General features: G+C 35.7%; 1 protein-coding gene across 3 annotated transcripts in view; it reads left to right on the top strand.

The window, feature by feature from the left end:
- The window catches only part of RNGTT (RNA guanylyltransferase and 5'-phosphatase), a 178,346-nt gene that overhangs the window by 76,754 nt on the left and 81,821 nt on the right, over positions 1–19,771 (top strand). For all 3 annotated transcript variants that reach the window (XM_027644994.1, XM_027644995.1, XM_027644993.1), the window contains one exon: positions 12,064–12,132. In XM_027644994.1, coding sequence (XP_027500795.1) covers positions 12,064–12,132 — 69 coding nt within the window. The remainder of the gene's footprint in view (positions 1–12,063; positions 12,133–19,771) is intronic.

The following is a 19,771-nucleotide window of genomic DNA, read 5'->3' as shown; positions in this document are numbered from 1 at the left end:
ATATTTCAGCACAGTATAATTTTGGTTAGGAAATGAATAAGTTTTTTGCTTTTGGTTCAAGAATTTTTTCACAAATTAGTTACATTTCACATTTTTCATAAAGTGATCTACTGAAGTTAAAACAAACAGTCTCAAAGATTTCCATGAAAGATTATTTTCCTAACTTGTGACCCGTGTTAGATATTGCTACTGGTACAAATTAAATTAATGTAGAATAATTCAGATGTGGAATATATAATTAAATTATGGTTTGCCCAACTATAGTATGGGAAAGAAAACAAAGAAACTAGTGGAAAAATAAAGGCATATGGATGAAGTGTTACACTTGGTGCACATTGTAAGTTTAAACATCAGGACAGTACGTATTCAGTTTAGCTTTTAGCATTTTAACTTTAGCTTTGAACATTCTAGCATTTTTGAAAATTACTTCTCCTGTATTTTGTACAGTGGAAATACTATATACCTTTAATAGTGTCTTTAACAGTGATTTCTACTTTCAGTTTTCTGATATAATACCAAACCAGGGAAATGCAAATCTGTTTGGACAATCTAATTGCCAGTTGGTATCCCAGTATGGGCAATTGAGTTGGTATATTTGATATCTTCTGAATTAGTTACAGGACTCAGCTGTGGTGACTAAGTGGGTCACTCCACTCATTAATTGAGGGGCAACTGTTTAATATTGTCCATTGTGCCACTTCACGGCCTGTCACTTTCCAAACTGCCTCCTGGCAATGCAGCTCTGCAGGGAAACCATCAGCCTTCTCCTGTTGGAATGACGTGCAAGAAACACGTGCTTAATTTGGATAAAATGAATAAAAGCACAAAGAAAATTGTAAAGATGAGGATGAAATTTAAAGAAATTTATTATGATGCAAGATTATAGGACATTGCTGCCAGCTCTTCCTTTTCTTGTGATATGCCCAATTTTGAAAAAAAACCTTCCTATGCAGAATTCATCCTTAAAATCAAGAAATAATAAAATCTCAGCATTTAACTCCTATGACTTTGCAGTTTTAATTTCAACTTTATAGCAAATAAAACCCTCAAGTGCCATTGCATAGCAGAAGAATCAGATGTTTTTAAACATCCAGAATATAATATTAAACCTTAATTTTTGTGTTAAAATCATTTAATAAGTTCCCAGTGCAATATATTAGCCCACTTTGAATCAGACATAGTAACGGTAAATGTATGAAGACTATATTTTTGAATATTTGTTTTGTCTGAATGAATTATTGTATATACAGTTTTGTCTTTGTTAATAGGTCTTAGTAGAAATGCTTTAGAAAATTCCCTAATAATCTGATTTAATTAAAACAGACCTGTCCATGTTCTTGACAACCAGAGACCAGATTTTGTTGTAACAGTTAACACAGGGGCTCGATAACAGATAAACCCTATCGAGTTTTTAACATTGCAAGATAATTTAGAGAACAAGTTAAAATTTGCTTGACCCCATTGCACTCAACTCAGTGTCATTTTTTCCTTTGACATCAGAACTATTGAATGCAGTGTTTGGTCTAGCCCAGCATATTAGGGAGCTTGTAAACAGCAGTGTTAGAACCTTGCTCAGTTGAAGACACCATGTAACAGACTTTACTGAGAGTCTTCCATCCATTCAGGAATGTCATAGATTGCAGATAATTTGTAACTAGGTCAAAGTATTTGCTGGTGGAACCTATTAAATCTCCTTCAGCTCCAGCAGGCCTGTAATCTCAGGCTGATGTGTTCTGCCGTTAGGAGAGCATGGGAAAGTGATGCCGGTAATATCCCAATCCCTAAAAGAAAAAAAAAAGAAAGTAACTTGCAGGTTGAAATAGAGAACTGTCAAGAGCTCAGAAAATGGCGAAGCTATGAAATACGTTGCTCTATTTCTTCATCAGGTAAAATAAATATGAAATATTGCTGTTTTGCACGGGCATTACCACACAGCTTTGAGGAATCCATGTCTCTCTTATTTTGAAGCTATCGCAAAAGTCAATTATAGTTTCTTGAAGCAGCCTGTTTCTCTTATTTGAAAGAAGCATTTGAAAACATCATAGTTAATTGATGTCAGTTTCTCAATTGTGTTTTTGAGAAGAGATTGACAGTGAGAAATGCCTCATGCTTATTTTGAATTCAGGAATGCAGATGTGCTGTCAAATTAAGCATTAACACACATAGTGCTTGTGTTATTCTTGGGTATTGTTTTGAATATGTTAGGTACCTGACCTTTGGAGTTACTCACTCAGAACCAGCACAGGGATGATAACTAAGTGGGGCTCTTACTCAGTGTGCTCTACATTTTTCTAAAATGTTTCTATCCATATAATTAAAAGACATGGCATACAGCTAGTGTTATTAGCATATTTAAAGAGTGCAGTTAACGAATTAGCTGCGAAACCAAAAAGATATCAAAAAAATTAAAACCAGCTAACTTGATTCTCTGCCACCCTCACAATATATTTTACTGTTGTTCGCAATGACATTTTTTCCCCTGTGGATGGGTAGTAAAAGCAAGCTAGTGTGGTTCCTAGACCTTGACATTGGAGGTTGCATCCTAACGCAGACTCTAGTGACTTTCATCTAGACATATATCTGGAAGTGGCTTTTCTTTGAATCTTTTAGAGAGGTAGTAGAAAAGATGTAAGCAGCAGCTTTCAGAAGATGATATATATGACTTCTCTTAAGTTCTCTATGAAGAAAGCAGACTATAATACTTCCTTGTGAAACTGCAGCAGTTCTAGTAGAGACTAGGAAAGCTCTGAAAGTCTGGCATGTGGCGTAACTTGTTTTTTTTCAGAGGTGCATCAATCATGACACAAAGCAAGTTGCAGACAGAAGGGATGAATCTCTTTGGCTTTTGTGCTTGAAGGTGCTTGTTCCTTATCACATGCGTATTAACTGGAATTTCTATTGCCATTCAGTTCTGGAAAGAATGTATAAACTCCAGTAAAGACTTTTCTGCAGAATTGCTCTTCTAAAAGATAATGAAGACTTGTGTCATTAGTTAGAGTGCTAATGACCAATCACTAGTAGGTTGGTTCCTTGTCAGTCGTCAACTGTGAAATTAAATGGGCCAATGGTTGAGGAAGACACTTTACAGTAGTTCTGGTTCTTTGAATTATGATGTTATTTTTGGTCTGTGGCATCCTAGCATCAAGTCTTTAAAATATTTGGCTTTTACATCAAGACATGAAGGAGTCTGGGAGCCCTGCAGGTCATGCTCTTAGCCAGGAAACAGAACACTTGGAGATGAAGTGCGGACCACAAATGCTAGTGGTGGCTGAATCTACAGCCTTTCAACTTCATCCACTTAGAATGCAGGAGGGCCATCAAAGGAGAACATGTTTATAATACATCTGAGAGGGCTCTTGTAGCTATGAGGTAAATAAATGTTTGTTTCAGTGCTCCTGCTGAGTTTCTAGCTAGTTGTAGACCAGAGGACAGTACATAGTTGCCAGATCAAACCCAGGTAGAATTAGGTCACCTTCCTTACTCTCTGTGCATGCACCTGTCTGCTGCCACTTCATGTTATTTCAGCCTTGCTGCTCACACTGTTACTAGTGCAGAGCTCATGGAGGTTCAGTGGAAGTGCCCAGATGAATTCTTGGCCTGCTGCAAAGGGCTGTATCTGGGAGAGGTGACCCTTGGCAAAGCTTACCACCCACAAAGTGCTGGGAAATACTAACAAGTGAGCCTACTGTGAAAGGATTTCTTCTTGCCATTATCTGTAGTTAGAACAAATAAAAAAACTGTCAGTAAATATTTTTTTTGGGATGTGAATTTCAGGTTCAGTGTCCTCTAACAGTGTTTTGCTGCATAAGCTGTTAGGACCATATGTATTTCAATACCATGACTGATGCTCAAAAGAGAAAAGCAGTGTACTCAGTACAGGAATGCTTGCTAAAGATTGATGAAGGAGTGTAGAGAGGAAACTGTGCACATTCCTCTTACAAAAAAAACTTTGTTACTAGAAACTGGTCGGTCTGTGAAGCTAAATTCAGTATTACTTAACATGCCTTTGGTCAAGCTTTAAAATAAGAGAAACATACCTTGAATATTCACTTTTTTGTACTACAAATTTCTCATCCTTAGCAGGTCTTTTGTGCTGGATTCTGCTTTAGTGTGTTTAAAATTATTAGGGTAGTTCCCTTATGGAATTCTTAAATTGTATTTCAGTGACCAGTTGTAGCCAGTGTGTTTTTGTTGTGGCTGTTGGCTATTCCTACACCTAACAGATGGCACTCACGTACACTGACAAGCTGTGGGATAGCCAAGCATTACTAATAAAACCTATCACATGTTAAACTTGACCTGACATTAATCAAGTTTTGAATGCTACAAATGATTCATGGATAATAATTAGTCTCTTGATCATATTAGTGAACATCAGTCTCACATTGCTGCCATTATCTGCTTTCATTCTTATAGGGAACAAATCCATTGCAATAATTAGGTGTTTTTAATGTATTTTGAACCAATATGTTCTGTATGGTTAACTTGGCAAAGAGGTTATTTTTAGTCTTTCAGTATGATTGATTTCAGAACTTCTAGTAAATTAACAAACCAAAAGGCTTTCCATAAAATAGTATTTTATAAAAAGTAGGTATTTTTAGATTTTATCAACTCAAAAAAAATTCCCATGTCCTTACATAGTCATTTGGTATATTTTTCATCACAGTGTGATTCAGGTGTTGCCATGATCACACAGTTTAAAATAGTTGGGATTTTTTTAAACAGGTGAACCTTTCAAGTTTACTTTTTTCTCTTCTTGTTTAGTACTGAGTTATTGGTTGACATCAAGGGCTTTAAAAATGTACTTATTAATACAGTTTGCAGCTTTTCTCTGTTTTTGTCTTGAATTAGCATCTTGAGTGGATGGCTGTTTGAAAGCTAGGATTTGAGCTTTGAGCATAAATTTTTCTAAAGGATTTTCATCCAATTTTCCAACCCAAGAGTATAAAATTTCTTTTTAAGTAATAAGCAAGTGAGAATTTTATACTTTGTGTTCCTTATGCAGTTAGGGCAAAGTAGATAACTTCACTGGTTTACTTAAAACATAGCAGTTATTCTTCAGCATGTGTTAGTTCCTAATTAGCATAGAACACTTCTTTTAGTGATTACTTATTAGGAAGCTCAGTTTTTAATTTATTTTCTACAGTTTTTGATATTTCTTTTCCTTATGCATATTTTAGACCCTTAGCGTGGGTCAGGAAATATTTTATAACTTCATGATTTTTTTTTTAGCATATTAGCTTAACAACATTTAGTATAAGCTGTGGTTTTGTGACTGTACTCTGTTATCATGATGCGTTTCCTTTCTTGCCTCTTGTTGCTGGTTTCCCAGCAAGCAAAAATGCAAAATCTTTTAAGATAAATATAGCCAAATACAATGAATAATGGAGGATGCATTATAGAATTGGACTTTACCCTGCTGTAAAGATGCAATGTTTTTACCTCATTTTTTTGACCTAATGTAGCATATCATATTGTGATTAGGAAGTGAGACTAATGCAAAGGAAACTGTGTCATGTTAAATTATTAAAAATCTACTCTTTACCATTTTGGAGGAAAACATGAAATTGTATAAACGAGAGAGATTACTCATGGTTTTGTGAGGGAAGTAAATGTTAATGTTGAAGCAGAAATCTTTAGTTGTATGACTAGTGTTGTCACACTCCTGAGACCATGGGCTGTGATTTCAGGACCTTCACAGTTACTTAGAAGGAGCCTCTTTTGAGTTGAGCAGCCAGCTGTAATGAACCATTGGCTGGTGAAATACTTTTGAAAAATGCTCTTGTATCCAGAGATCTCCTTGAAAGGAGAATCCCGTGGAGGAAAACAGAGTGCATATTGTTCTTGCTGCTGTGGCTCTTCGAGAATATTCTGTCTATTCTAGATGGGATGGTTTCAATTGATTAAAAAATGATATCTGTTACTTTTGATGAGACATTAATGAAATATTTGAAGAGTCACACCTGCTTGTGAAATGTTTGAAATGTGAAACTTAGTCCTTTTACTAAAAAAACCTCTAAGAGATATTGTGGTCAGTGTCTAAATAGAGGAACAAGGAAAAAAAGTTGAAGGATGAAAAGAATTACTGAGAAATAGGCATTAATTTTTTAATTACACATGCAGTACTTCATTGGACAGCTTAATGTGGTTCTCCCATCACAGCAATTTGGGATTGCACAGTTTTCCAAAAAAATTAGTTGTCACTTGAATGTATTACCTGAAGAGGAACTTAAATATGCAGGAGAGGAGAGGGTTTCATCCTCATAGCTGTCTGAAAGTTAGTCTGAACTGGTGATCCAGGCTATGTCTGGTTTGGAGCAGGGAGAGAAGCAAGTAATGGAACTGCCAGAGGTATGTCTTTGATCCTTCCCCATCTGCCTCCAAACTGTTACTTTACATTAGGTTTGTTTAGGTCAACTGTTTTACTGGCAATGCAGTGCTGGGTGAGGTGATTGGTATCCTGAGTATGAAAAAGATAAAAGTCTGTGTGGATTCAGTTTGAAGTGTGTTTGTTGGTTTCCCCCCGCCCCCCCCATTTTTCAGAAGGTATATACTGCCTTTAATTCCAAAAACCATGAATCCCCCACACTCACTAAAGACTGTTTTGAAAATTTTACCGTATATTTGTAGTAATGTCAGTCAACGAACCAAAATCAAAACTTCTCTTAACACTTTGTTTTAGGCTCTATTTCTCTTTAAATGTGAACTACCCAACTTTTATTTGTGGAAAGTTTGAGATTCTGAGTTTTATTTTTAAGTAATATATGAAACCTTTTCCCCTGCTTACATAGTCACTTGCATAGTATTTTTTGTTTTGAGACTGAAAGCAGCTGTTCAGTTCTTGATACCTACTCTGCTTTTAGAAACAAAACAAACCAAAAAAGACATGATGCTACAGGACAGGGGAAACTGGATAGATTCTGGTGAGAAGGAGGGAGCAGAGACCACAGCCATAGCTTAGAGGACCAGCCTTCCTCACCTGACATTAAGCTCCTTTTGATAATATTTTCAAGCATTGCAAAGCAGCCTGAACAGAAGCTTATATCCCACCGACAGCATGCTTAATTCTTTTCCAGGAGACCTCCTTTTCAAAATGTAATGTTTGAAAGCTGGAGTTTAGAATGTTAGTAGTTTGGATGATAGCTCCATCATTGCCTGATACATTTTGATTTTTTGGAGTGGAAACGTGATAGTTGGGATGAATCTGAGGCAGACTGTTTTTACATTGTTTTAACTGACCTTAACATAGAAATCATTCTGTAGGATTTCTGATGTAATTCAAAATCAGGATTTATGAAGATTTATGTTGTAGGTTATTTTCAAAATATTTTTCTTCTACCATAGCAGGGGAGATCCAGATTTCAATTATGATTTTTACGGAAAATAGTTTTGTTCAAAAGGGATTTAGTTTTTCTGTGTTTAGTTGTTTGCTTCTTTGTTTGTTTTTTAAAAACTCAAATCCAGGGGAGTTACCCAATAGAAATACAGATCTTCAGCTGGATTTGTGATTCATAGATCCTTTCTTCAAACACTTCTTTGTGTAACAATAGAGATAAATTCTGTCTTCTGAATTAGCAGAAATACGATTAAAATACTTCTCTTAGTAGCAGACATGCTAAATTCAGGTATTTTTTACTGACTGTTGTTAAACCACTGTATATTTGAAAGCCTTTGTAGCTCTCACTTTGGATGTAAAACTTTTTCTGGGATGTCTCAGCAACCAGTTTTAAAGTAAATAATTTTTATATTGAACTTGGTTAATTAAGAGCTCATGGAAGAGCGTCTACTGAGATGAAACAGGGCTATTGAGGAGATTGTCATGTAAAAATAAAAAATATAGAAACTGTCAAACAAGATGAAAAATATTCATGTAGAAATACAAGAGTAGTGATATCCTATTTTAAAATCAGAATAGTCCATCTCTTTTAGAGAAGTGCAAGGAAAGAGAAAATAATTGTTTTCTTTTTAAAAAAGTGAACTCATGAATCTTTTTCTGAAGATTGTGTAGTAAGTTTAAAGAATCTGTAGTGTCTACAGAGATCTATGACCTCATGTTTATAAAACTCAACAGTTGCCAGGATGTGAGAATTACTTTGTAGCTCATGGTGAGGTCTGTCCTTTAAGCCGGGCTAAAACCTAAGTTGGTGAAGATTTTGGCTCTGGGAATTTAGCAATGACAGTAGACTCATGTCTGAAGGTGTTTTACATCCTGGCTAAGTGACAGTTAGATTTGTAGTTTATTTGTAACTAGTACTTTTGAATGAACTATGTTCTCTTTCACAGCTTTCTCTGTAGAGTGAACAGGTTGAGATGATCAGTAATTTGAAGGCGGCTCTGTAAAACTGCATGAGGACTGGTGCAGGCAGAGTTGCTCTAGCTTGACTTGATACTGAATGAAGCATAGAGCTGTTCTGAAATTGAAAAAGCATGGAAAATGGACATACGTTTATCTTGTATTATAACATTCAAAGGAATTTTTTTTGTACCCTCAAGTATTTCATGAGGCTAACAAGCAGTGTCAGTTTTGAAATCAGGATATGGACAAAATGGATAGCAATATTTGGCATTGTGACACAGGAGATTGATAATTGTTGCATGCAAGGCCTGTAGCCAAATTATTTTGTAGAAATCAGTATGACTTTGCAGAGTCATTATTATGCTTTGGAATTTACATAACTCTCACAGTGTGTTGCGTTTCCATGAGTTGGGGGGGTTTTTTGTGAGGGGAAGGAAATCAGTGCTGCTTTGGTGACATACTGCTGCCCCTCATCTCAGTGGTTTAAGAGCAAGGATAAATACTGTTACTTGTCATACAGCTCTACTCAGTCCGTGCAATCATACCATTCTTTTGCTTTGAGGAAAGTTATTAGATGTAGCAGTAATTTTTAGTTCTGTTAAAAAGCAAGAAGTTTTAAATAATAAACTGTAGTACGAGTACGTGGCTTATTGCAGTGTTCGTGGAGAAGCAGGAAACTGCAATAAGTGAACAAAGGGGGACACAAGTGGAAATAGATGCCACGAGGCTACAAGGAATTGGATACCAGAAGAACTGGTTTACATGCATCACTTACTCATCTTTTATAAAATGTCATTGAGATGCATTGCACTTTATCTGATCCCTGGCAGTCATCCCAGTCAAGCAGGTGTGCCATTTATCATGGCATTGATTAAAAAAAGAGTGTTCTGTTCAAGTTAATTAGAAATTTTAACATGTAGAACATTGAACAACATTTTTTAAAAGATGAACCATGATATTTGCATTGTAAGTTCATAAACCAAAAAAAAACCCTATTTTTTAGTGTCCAGAGTACTTGCTTGTATGTCAAATATTCCCCTTCTGCTCATTTTCCTATAATTCCAAACTTTATACTGTATTCAATGCATGTGTATTCTACTGTTCACATATAACCTCCCAGTAGTTTAATTCTTAAGAAAATTTGTATGAGAAGAAGGTCAGAGAAAATTTCCATCCCTTCCCTCCCTCCCCCAAATTGCAAATCGTTTCTAGTCAAAATTCCTTTCTAGTGTGTTATACATGTAATTGTCCTAATGAAAATGAAAGTAGCATAACTGAGAATGAAAGTAGAATAACTGGGAGTACAAAGAAATGTAGTTATCTGTTGAGGCTTGCTCTGGTTTTAAAACCCTTTTGTCTTTGATGTCTCATTGACACTTTGGAAGAGCTGTCTGAGTGATAACAGTGTGGACCTCCAAACTGAGTACATACTCTAGTCTGAAACTGGGTGGCAGCTTGATGAGATGGATTCCCTTGCATTTTAAAATTCAGGTGAAGTAGTGAATGAAAAGGAATATCAAAATGTATTTCTGAAATGGTAAATTTTGAATTTATATTTTCCTCTCCATTTATCAAGTTGTAATAGTGCTTTAATGTAGTTTTCTAAAACTACATGTGGGCCAGAGTGGAGAGAGTTACAGGCCAAACAGTACACAATAATAATGTTATGCTTTTCCATATGCTCCAAAATAAAAAATTGTTTCTATACTCTTAAGTTTTATTTTGGGAAGGAATGCATAGTTCAGTTGTGTAAGCTCCAACACCAAAGTAACTGTGTCCTGAAGTTATAGTTCCCTTAATAACTTCAAATAAGCAGAAACTGAGGTGATTTGTTTCTCTTTGCCACTTTGGTTAGGACCTTTTAATAAGCAGGCTAGAAATTTATAAAAAGTATAGTCTCAGCTAATTTGAAGTTTGTGTTTTGTTTTTTAAATAGTTATTAATTAATATTATTCAGAGAGGTGTTTTGGTACTTGAATTTCGTTAAATAGTTTTTGTGTGTTTTTGTGAGTTTGAAGCGTATTCTTATTACAGATTTTTCACTGGCCAGTCAGTTTTGGAACCACGTAGTCACCTTGCAAGTGATCCACAGAAACTTAGCTTGTGTAGAAATTTAAAAAACTCATCTTTTTTAAAAACTTTTTGACATTTGTTTAAGAATTTTTCCAATGCATTCATTGCTCTGATGAAGCAAAGACTAACAATGAATTTATGAAAGAATTTGGATTATTTTATTGTTATTTTATGAAGACATCTGGTGACAGATTCATTACACTGTGTGCTTCTACTGTAAATTTCAAAATAACAACAGATAAACGTGAGCTACAACTTCCAAGTTTCAAGTGGAGGCTTTCTCTCCTGAAAAACAGTGTTTCATTGGGTGATTTCTCACTCAAAATCAAATATTCTTAAAGTATTTTATCACTTGAGAGTACTCTTGTGGTGTGTTTTTTCAATTAAGTTATATCTAAACGTTTAATAGTGAGAGCTTTACTTGTTGTTGGAGCTATAGACACAAATATGCTAATGACTACATAAGAAAAAAGCTATTTTTTAATAGCAAAATGATCAGTCATTCTGTGCAAGTGGTTATGGGTTTTAGTGAAATATGTTAGATTATTATTGTTTGAAACATTTGGGCATTGGCTTTTGATCCATAAAACATATAAGTGCATTACTTTTAGTTGTACAGCCCATAGTAGGATTTAAATGTTAATTCTCAACTCCTTTCATACTTTTGCTCTTCACTGACTTCGTTTGAGTAATTTAGTCATAATTTGATCAGTGGGTCATTAAGTTGGACTCTAGAGAGGAAATAGTACAAAATTAGCAGACCAGACCAAAATGATGCTTTTAAAATTGACTGTGATTTACTGAGTTCTGTATTTGCTATTTTATCACCATATGGTTACTTATACATCAAAGTTTTTTCAAATAATACTAAAAGCAGCTACAACTTCAGGACAGATTCTTTGTCTCTACAATAAATTATAAATTGAAAGTAATAAAGAGGTATTTTTGTAATTCACCTAATTTTTGCTGCTACTTATCAGTTGTAATTCTTCTTGGTTATTTGCTTTTCCTTAGGCAGGTCATAATTTATTATGGAAGTATATAATTAATTCTCATAACTGTTGACTGGCTGGTTTCAGTAGTTTGTTTAATTAGATATTTTTTCTCTGGTAAATGCATCTTGATGGATGTATTCACCTCCATCTGGAATTCACTCTTTGAAACTGTAAGACAGAATATTCAAGATTCAAATTCATTCAGAGAGTTGTTTTACAGTTGTGTAACTGTGTTACTGGGTTATGCCCTAGTTAGGAAGTCTGTCAAATATGAATGTCCTGAAACATGAATGATGCCCTGAAATATTTTTCAGTAGATAATGTCAATCTAAAGTAAGTGCTACATGTCTGTTAAAGTGGCAAATGGATTTTTTAATTTGCCTACAAATTACTTCAGTGTCCTATGTTAGAACTGATATTTCTTCATCTTTCAGTGTATAGAACCATCTTGGTTTCTAAGTATTTCTGTTTGGACAATGGCATTTTCCTTGAATTTAACTAGTTTTAACCTCGAGTATTCTTTGTAAAAACTTGTAAGAACTGCTACTTTGTTGACACTGGCATTTCCCAAGTGCTAGTTTGGGTAGAGTTTACTAGCAAACGATTGCAGTAGAAGGGTATAATCTGCTCTGATGTGCAGTCATCACAAATGAAATATTTCTCTATGGAAAAAAGATTTCTTTCCCTTTTGTTCTGCAGCTCCTGGAAGGAAACTTTGCCAGAGAAGTTAGCCATGAAGTGGATGGACTGATATTTCAGCCTACAGGAGTAAGTAGTATAAAAATAGATTTTTCTCCCTTTATTCACAGATGAGATTCTCATTCTCCCTCTCCACTCATCCTCCCATCTACTCGCTAATCTTTTTTTCGATCAGGATTAACTTTGCGGTGTTGTTCCTGACTTTTCCAGTTCCTCAAAGTACTAAAATTCAACTGGTTGCTATCTCATTTGTAGTATGTGTGGTAGTTTTCAGAAATCAGCTCATGTTTTTTTAGCATATGTACTATGATGTGCTGCTAAATAAGGAAGATTTTTCTATGACTGCATGAGTTCCATGAATTTTTCAACCTTTGATTTGAGCTGTTGTATTATTTTGCTTTCTCAAGGATGTTCACACATTAAAATTTCATTAAAATTTGTGACTTATGTTGTCTTAGTGCAATTAAAGCATGATAAATTCTTGAGCCGTGTCTGCCAATATAAAGGTATATGAGTGAGCTAGGGAGAAGTCAGCAGAAGAACTGCAGACAACCAGAAAAAAAAAAGGTAAATAGTTCTCAAGCTGCACAGGTGGCTTTAAAGGAAGTCAGTAGCATGGCCTCATCCATCCTATTACTTGTCCTGTTGAGTCTGATACAGTGGATAACTGCAGTGTGTGTTGTTTATTGGCAGAGATCATGACTGTAACATCATCCATCCTGAATTTTTTTCTTAGATTTTAAGTCATTGAATGGTTTGGGTTGGAAGGTACTATAAAGATAATCTAGTTCCAATCCCCTGCCAGGAGGGCACAGGGACACCTTCTGCTAGACCATGTTGCTAAGAGCCCCATTCAGCCTGGCCTTGAACACTTCCAGGTATCCACAGCTTCTCTGGGCAACCTGCTCCAGAACTTCACCACCCTTATAGTAAAAAATTTCTTCCTCATATCTAATCTAAAACTGCCCTCTTTCAGTTTGAAGCCATTCCCCCTTGTCCTGTCACTATGTGGCCATGTCAAAAGTCCCTCTCCATTTCCTTGTAGGACCCTTTAAGTACTGTGAGGCTGCTATAAGGTCTCCCAGGAGCCTTCTCTTCTCCAGGCTGAATATCCCCAACTCTCTAAGCCTGTCTTCATAGGAGAGGTGTTCCAGCCCTCTGATTGTCTCAGTGGCCCTCCTCTGGACTTGTTCCAACAGGTCCACATCTTTCTTTGTTTGGGCCCCAGACCCAGACACAGCACTCTGAGTGGGGTCTCTGAAAGCAGAGTAGAGGGGCAGAATCACTTCCCTTGATTTGCTGGCCATGCTTCTTGTGATGCAGCCCAGGATATGTTTGGCTTTCTGGAATGCAGGCTCACGTTGCCGGCTAATGTTGAACTTTTCATCCAACAACACCCCCAGGTCTTTCTCCACCCAGCTTATACTTTGCTTGGGATTCTCCCTGACACAGGTGCAGGATCTTGCACTTGGCCTTGTTGAACTTGGATGTTTGCACTGGCCCACCTCTCAGGTCTGTCAGGGTTTTTCTGGATGGCATCCCTTCCCTCCAGTGTCAACTGAATCAAATAAGGAATTGTTTTTGATTATTTCAAATTTGGCAGATATTTCTATCCTTACAGTTATTTGTGGAAAATACAGGTATTTAGTTTTCCAGTTAAAACAGTTTTCCTGGTCTACTTCCTGTATTGTAGATCTTACCAAGGAATGATGATACTCCAACCTAGAAGTAAGATCAGCTTCTCTATTTCAAGTTCTATGTCAGCTGATTATTCACAAACCAATGGAGCAATGAGGCCACATATCTTTTTTTTTTTTTTATTATATAGCTATTTCAAATTTAAAGCAAAACTACTAGAGTAAAAGAAGTTCATACTTTCATAAGAAGTCCTGATATTGTTAAAATCTAAAGCAATTTGTAAAGGTTTCTCAGAAGCACTTCCCTGAATATTAGAGGTTAAGCTATGCAGAGTTACTACAGATAAATTTGAAATTGCCTTTTCTAGTTGAGATGGGTTTTCTGAAGAACATGTCTTTTTGCTGTTGTTACAGGAAATCAATATATGATATGTTTTGTGTTTCTAGAACTTATGTTTTCTAATTTAACATACTGAAAAATTTATAACCCAACTAAAACCTAATTTTCTTTATGAAAGATGCTTATGAAGGTTTTTCATCTTTAATGTATTTATTTAGTCTAATTTAATGTTCAAAATTCAGTATTTCTCAGTTTATGGAATGTGAGTTTGTTTCATCTGTTATTAAACTGATTTTCCTGGATGAAGCAATGTGCAGTTTTCTCAGTGTGATGACTTTTGTAGTTCAAAAAATATAAATAATATATTTAGAGCGAAAGATATTATTGTAGACCTGTTAATTGGGAAATAAGTATGAAAAGGATGAGGCTGATAGAGATAGCTGATACTGCTTTTTTCTTTTATGTGGTACAGAGGGAATAAATTAATAGACAACAATACAAGGACAACAGTATAACAGTGCTTAAATGACCCCTTGAGAATACTAGCTGAAATAATTTTTTTATTGTAGTTAAATGCATGATGTAATACTTTTCACAGAGAAAACAACAACCCCTTTTTGTTGATTGAGGTAGAAACCAGTTTGTCTCAAGAGAAGAGACCATGGCAAATCCAGAAGCAAACAGTTCTTAACAACTATTTTTATTGACATAATTGATAGGAATTTTATAGGAAAAAAACCAGAAATGATACTGCATTTCAGAAGATCAGAGAATTTAAGAATGCCTTTTGAGAGCTCCTGAAGTCTCATGTGTGTTTTGAGGAGATGAACACAAAAGTAGACAGGAATTGGAGCAAAATCACAAAGAATGATTAAGTGGCAACAGAGGAAGATGAGTGGAATGTCACCATTTACAGGCAAAATTTTTTTTTAAAAAAATACCCACACTTTCCATATTTTTAATAGTTGAAGCAAAATGCAGAACATAGTTATTTAATATAAAAAATATTGAGCTTACTGATTAGTTTAGTCTGTTTGAAAGTCTTTTCTATGTTTCCTCTTCCCGCCTACCCCATTTATTCAGAGATGTTTCCCTTGGTCTGTGCTCTTATGCAAAGGTATCTAGACCTGAGTATATGGATATATTCCCCACTAGCTATAGGCAGCACTTGTACTGAGTGTCAACACGGATGGAGAAAAAATATTTTGTTGATTTTAAGTGTGGTTTAGTTTTGATTTGTAATAAAAATACCTCAAATGATCTGTGAATAGGAATTATGCTTTTAGCCTCTAAGAGCTCTGGGTTTTCTCACTCTTCTCTTTGGTTTGAAGAGATTTGGCATCAAGTGTCTCTGTATTAGTTCAGCTTTGAGAGATTGGCATGCTTTAATAAAAAGGGATTTGTGAAAAAGTTTTGCTACTGCATCTAGGCTTTCAATTGGATATAAGAGGGTTTATTTTCTTCTGTTAGTCTTTCTGTCTAAACTCATATTATGAATAGCCAGGTTCTTATACTGAAGCAGAAATTGTTTTGCACTGTGACTGGTGATGGTAGAAGCAATGATAAGTAAGGAGATTGTTCTCTGTCTATGCAGGTTAGTTTATTTTGCAAGGTCATGCTGACTGAGCAGTATTATTCCTACCTAATTAACCAGTTACTCAAGTTCCTTATATTGGTTATTGCCTGGGGTATACAAGTGCATAATTTCACAGTGACAGTAGCGAGGCAATGACTGAGGCCTCCTTCTTCCCCCTTCCTCTCTTTTCAGTCTGAAAGCTTTCACAGATCATGAGAAGAGCATGTTTAGTGGAAGTGATGGAGACTTTTGCCTAGTTTATGATTTAAGAATGCTTTGTAGGTAATTTAATGTGATGTGTGCTTCTTATGCACCTCCTACCATACTCTTAACAACTCCCAAATGTTTTCTTACTGTTATTTCTCTTCTTCCCTTTGTATTCTTTTCCTTTCCTCTATTCCTTTTCATGCATTCTCTTTATCCATCAGCCTGTTTCCCACATTCCTTTTGATTTATCTCTGTTACTTCTCCCTAACACTTCTTTTCCCTGCATCATTTTCTATCCATTTAAGATGCTACCACTATAACTCCCATATGCCTAAGTCAGCTCTGTTCCATCTGATCAGATTTCTGATCCCTGTATCAGGCTGGCAGAGCAGGCACCAAAGCTAAGGGCTAATTAGGAGTGAAACAGGCCAGCAGGAAGCTTCACTCTGGGATCATGCCCCAGACAATGAGTGAATTAGTTTGAAGGTAAAATCCAAATGTCTTATTCACAGATTCTGAGTGCTTGTGTAAAGACTGAAAACTTCCAGTCCTTTTTTTTTGAAAGGTTACTTCAAAATAGCAAACTTCTTACATTTGTTTTAGAACACTTCAGTTTGCCAGCCTGTGTGTTTTTAATGAAAATCTTAGAAATGGCCTCCTCTGATGGCAGAATTGGCTTTCTGACCTATGCTCACTCATCAGTGAAATTAATTTTATTGTCTGCCTTGTAAATCATACCTTTGCTAGACATCTGAGATTGTCCACTTTTTATGCTAGTAATCTCTTCTTAATAACCAGCTTTCTTTCTGGCTTAAACTACTGCTTTTCCCTAGAAGCGTGTAGGAATTATTTTCTTACTCTAGCCAACTAAAAGATGGCTTGCTGGCCATCAGTTAGGAAGGCCTAAGGACAGTTTTTGAACATCTGTGGTAAGCTTGTATCACAATTTATTATCTTCTGTTCTGTTTTTGCCTCCTGAGCTCTGTGATGTTTTTGCATTGGCTCAGTCTGATTTCTGTTTGGTACTTCTTGCTTTTATTTTGGATGCGGAATTAAGTCCAGTTGTGTGGTTTTGGGATTTTTACAGGGAAGGATGAAGGGCAGCTGCTAAGCTCTGTTCTTCTAGGATAAATGTTACTTTAAAGAATTGCTGAGTTATTTAACATATAACTTTCCATACTGAATGCTAATATAAAGCTTAGCCTTTAAAATGAAAGAATAATGGACAGATTTTTATAACTGACTAATATTGCATGAGTTGTTAATATATCTTCCTCCCCTTCCCTTGGCAGACTTAGTAGTGATCTGAAATGCTTGATTGCCTGTTAATTATTTGTGCTATTCCCATTGTATAATAGGCTGTATTATTTTCTGTCTCTGTAAAAGTTCACCCAAAGTCACTGAAGTTAACACTGAATGAAACATCTCCAATAGATGCCACCAAATAAAGTATCTCCATTATTTTTTTCATTAAGCAGTGCCAGTTTTTCCTGAATAACCCTATATAATTGATAAGCCTTTTCTTCCATAGTATACGTTTTATCAAATGGTCTGTGAATTTTTAGACATAGACCAAACCAGTTGCTCGCTTATTTCTGAAACTCAGACATCGTGTTTATCAGTGATGAGGCATCAATTATTGTTACATATTTCTATTGCAATAGCAAGTAATGGCTTTAGATAGTCTCAGATATAGTCTCAATACTAAAGCTGATATATAAAGACTTAGAAAGAATCATATGATAACTTAGATTTTCGCATCTAAGAAATATATAAATTTCTGGATCTAGCTTTCTAATTCTGCGCTGATTCATATAAGATTTGGAGGCAATGGAATACAATAGAATGGAATAGATCGTTTCAGTTGGAAGAGACTACAACGATCAGCTAGTCCAACTGTTTAAGCACTTCAAGGCTGACCAAAAGTTAAAGCATGCTGTTAAGGGCATTGTACAAAATACAATGCCCTTAACACTCACAGCTTTGGGGCATTAACAACCTCTTTAGGAAGCCTTTTGAAGTAAAGAAATGCACTGTAAAGAAATGCTTCTTGATGTCCAGTCTAAACCTCTCCTGGCTCAGCTTTGAACTGTTCCCACATGTCCTAATCACTCTGCACCAGGGAACACAAATACAACTTGTGAACAGATGCTAAGATTTTGTTTTTCTCTAGAGTTTGCAGCAGAAAGAAGGAGAATCTGGAGAGAAAAATTTTCATCAGTCTTAGTGCTGATGCACACTACTAAAACCTCTTATGTGTCTTTAGAATATCTCTTTGCTAAACGTGATTTCTTCTGTAAGAGGAATGTTCATGACTGAATCTGTTACTAGTCAGGATATGCTGCTGTCATGTCAGTGCGCTTTTATGTGTTGTCATGTCTTTTTGTGCAGTTGTAGGTTTTCCTTTGACAGAGAACTTGCTGCCAATCTCCTGAAATGCCACTGAGCTTTGCAACTCTTTTTTGCCTATGAATAGTTGTTATACTCAATTTCCATGGCAATGTTCCTTGCAATTCATCTCGTAAATAGCTGGTCCTATCTCAAATATACCATTCTATTATCTGCTTTAAGAACATACTCAAATTTATTAGCGATACAGAGCATTTATTTGAGAGATTTTCTGTTACCATACAAGTAAAATTCTTATACCGATTCAAGTTTGTCTTTGCTGTCTTGAGGTGATTTGTTTTCTAGTATTTTTTTAAAAGGAGAAAAATAGAAAATTAAGAAACAGTAACATCAGAAATGCTAACTTAAACACCGGTAAGTAAGGTCTAATAATTTAATTACAGTTCATTTAATTAAATAATTGAGACTCCTAGATACAAGTACCGTGATTTTTGAACACAGTAGATTTTTGTGATTTTCACTTTCCAAGAACCTGAGATAATTCCCACCTCAGGAAATCTGAGCATTTCTTACAGGTGCAAACTCCTGCATCCACAGCTGAAAAAAAAATGACCAAAACCCCTCCCCCTGCCTTTATGAGTAATTTTTAACTCTGAATATAGTAAGCTTGTAGCAAAAGTTTTTCTTGTTTAACTTTCTGCTCTTGGTCCTCTAGTACATTAGATTGAGATGCAAAGGTATTTGCTATTTGCCAAAACTGTTTAATCTGACTTCCTTTTTGTGTCTGCCTGAATAGATGTCACTGCCTTGAGTCTGGTTACCTAAAGAGAGTGTTAGTTTTAACTGTATGTTATCTCATTTGTTTGCTACACTGCCTGACATTCTCTAATTTCTCAGGCTGCATTTATGGGCCCTATTTAAATAGGTTCTTGAACTTTTGTTGTGCAGTTTAATCATTCTGCCTGCCAGTGGCATTAGGAAAGATCTTTCTTACATTATGTGTACTAGTCATCCTTGAGATTGTCAGTTGACATTAATATGGTGGTGTCTGTGGCATGTGTTGTTTAGGAGAAGAAAAAAAAGGCTTTTTCTGGATGCTACTGTTCTGAATGTTGGGAAATTAAAGATGTAGAATTATCATTCATAAAGGCTTTCAAATACGACTTTTGCATAGCTTCTTCATATCAGAGGTGGATGTCAGGGAGTTTGAGGAGTGCACTTGCTATTGTGCCCTAATTATGTCAGATTGCACATACTTTCTAACTAAAATAAATAGATAAGTGTTAGGAATATATACGTAAATGTGATTTCAGGTGAGAATACCGACACAATCATTCAGCTTTTGCAAAACGTACCTGCTTTTAAAAGGGTAAGTCTCTGTTCCACAAATTGTATCAATTTATATGTGTTGTGCATCAGTTTTGAAAAACAAATCTCTTTTATGGCCGGATAGGGAAATCTAGGAGAGGTTCTGCTTTTAAACCAGTGAGAACTGTTTACCGAATCATCTGAGTAGTTGATTCATCTCTCAATGCTTAACATAGGCTAATGAAGTGGCCACTTGTCTTCATGGCAGTGTGTCAACTCATCGTGAATTTT

The sequence above is a fragment of the Corapipo altera genome, unplaced genomic scaffold, assembly GCF_003945725.1.
Source record: "Corapipo altera isolate COAL_440 unplaced genomic scaffold, ASM394572v1 2, whole genome shotgun sequence".
Classification (NCBI taxonomy): domain Eukaryota; kingdom Metazoa; phylum Chordata; class Aves; order Passeriformes; family Pipridae; genus Corapipo; species Corapipo altera.
Note: the sequence above shows the minus strand (reverse complement) of the source record. Positions and strands in the feature narration are given on the sequence as shown.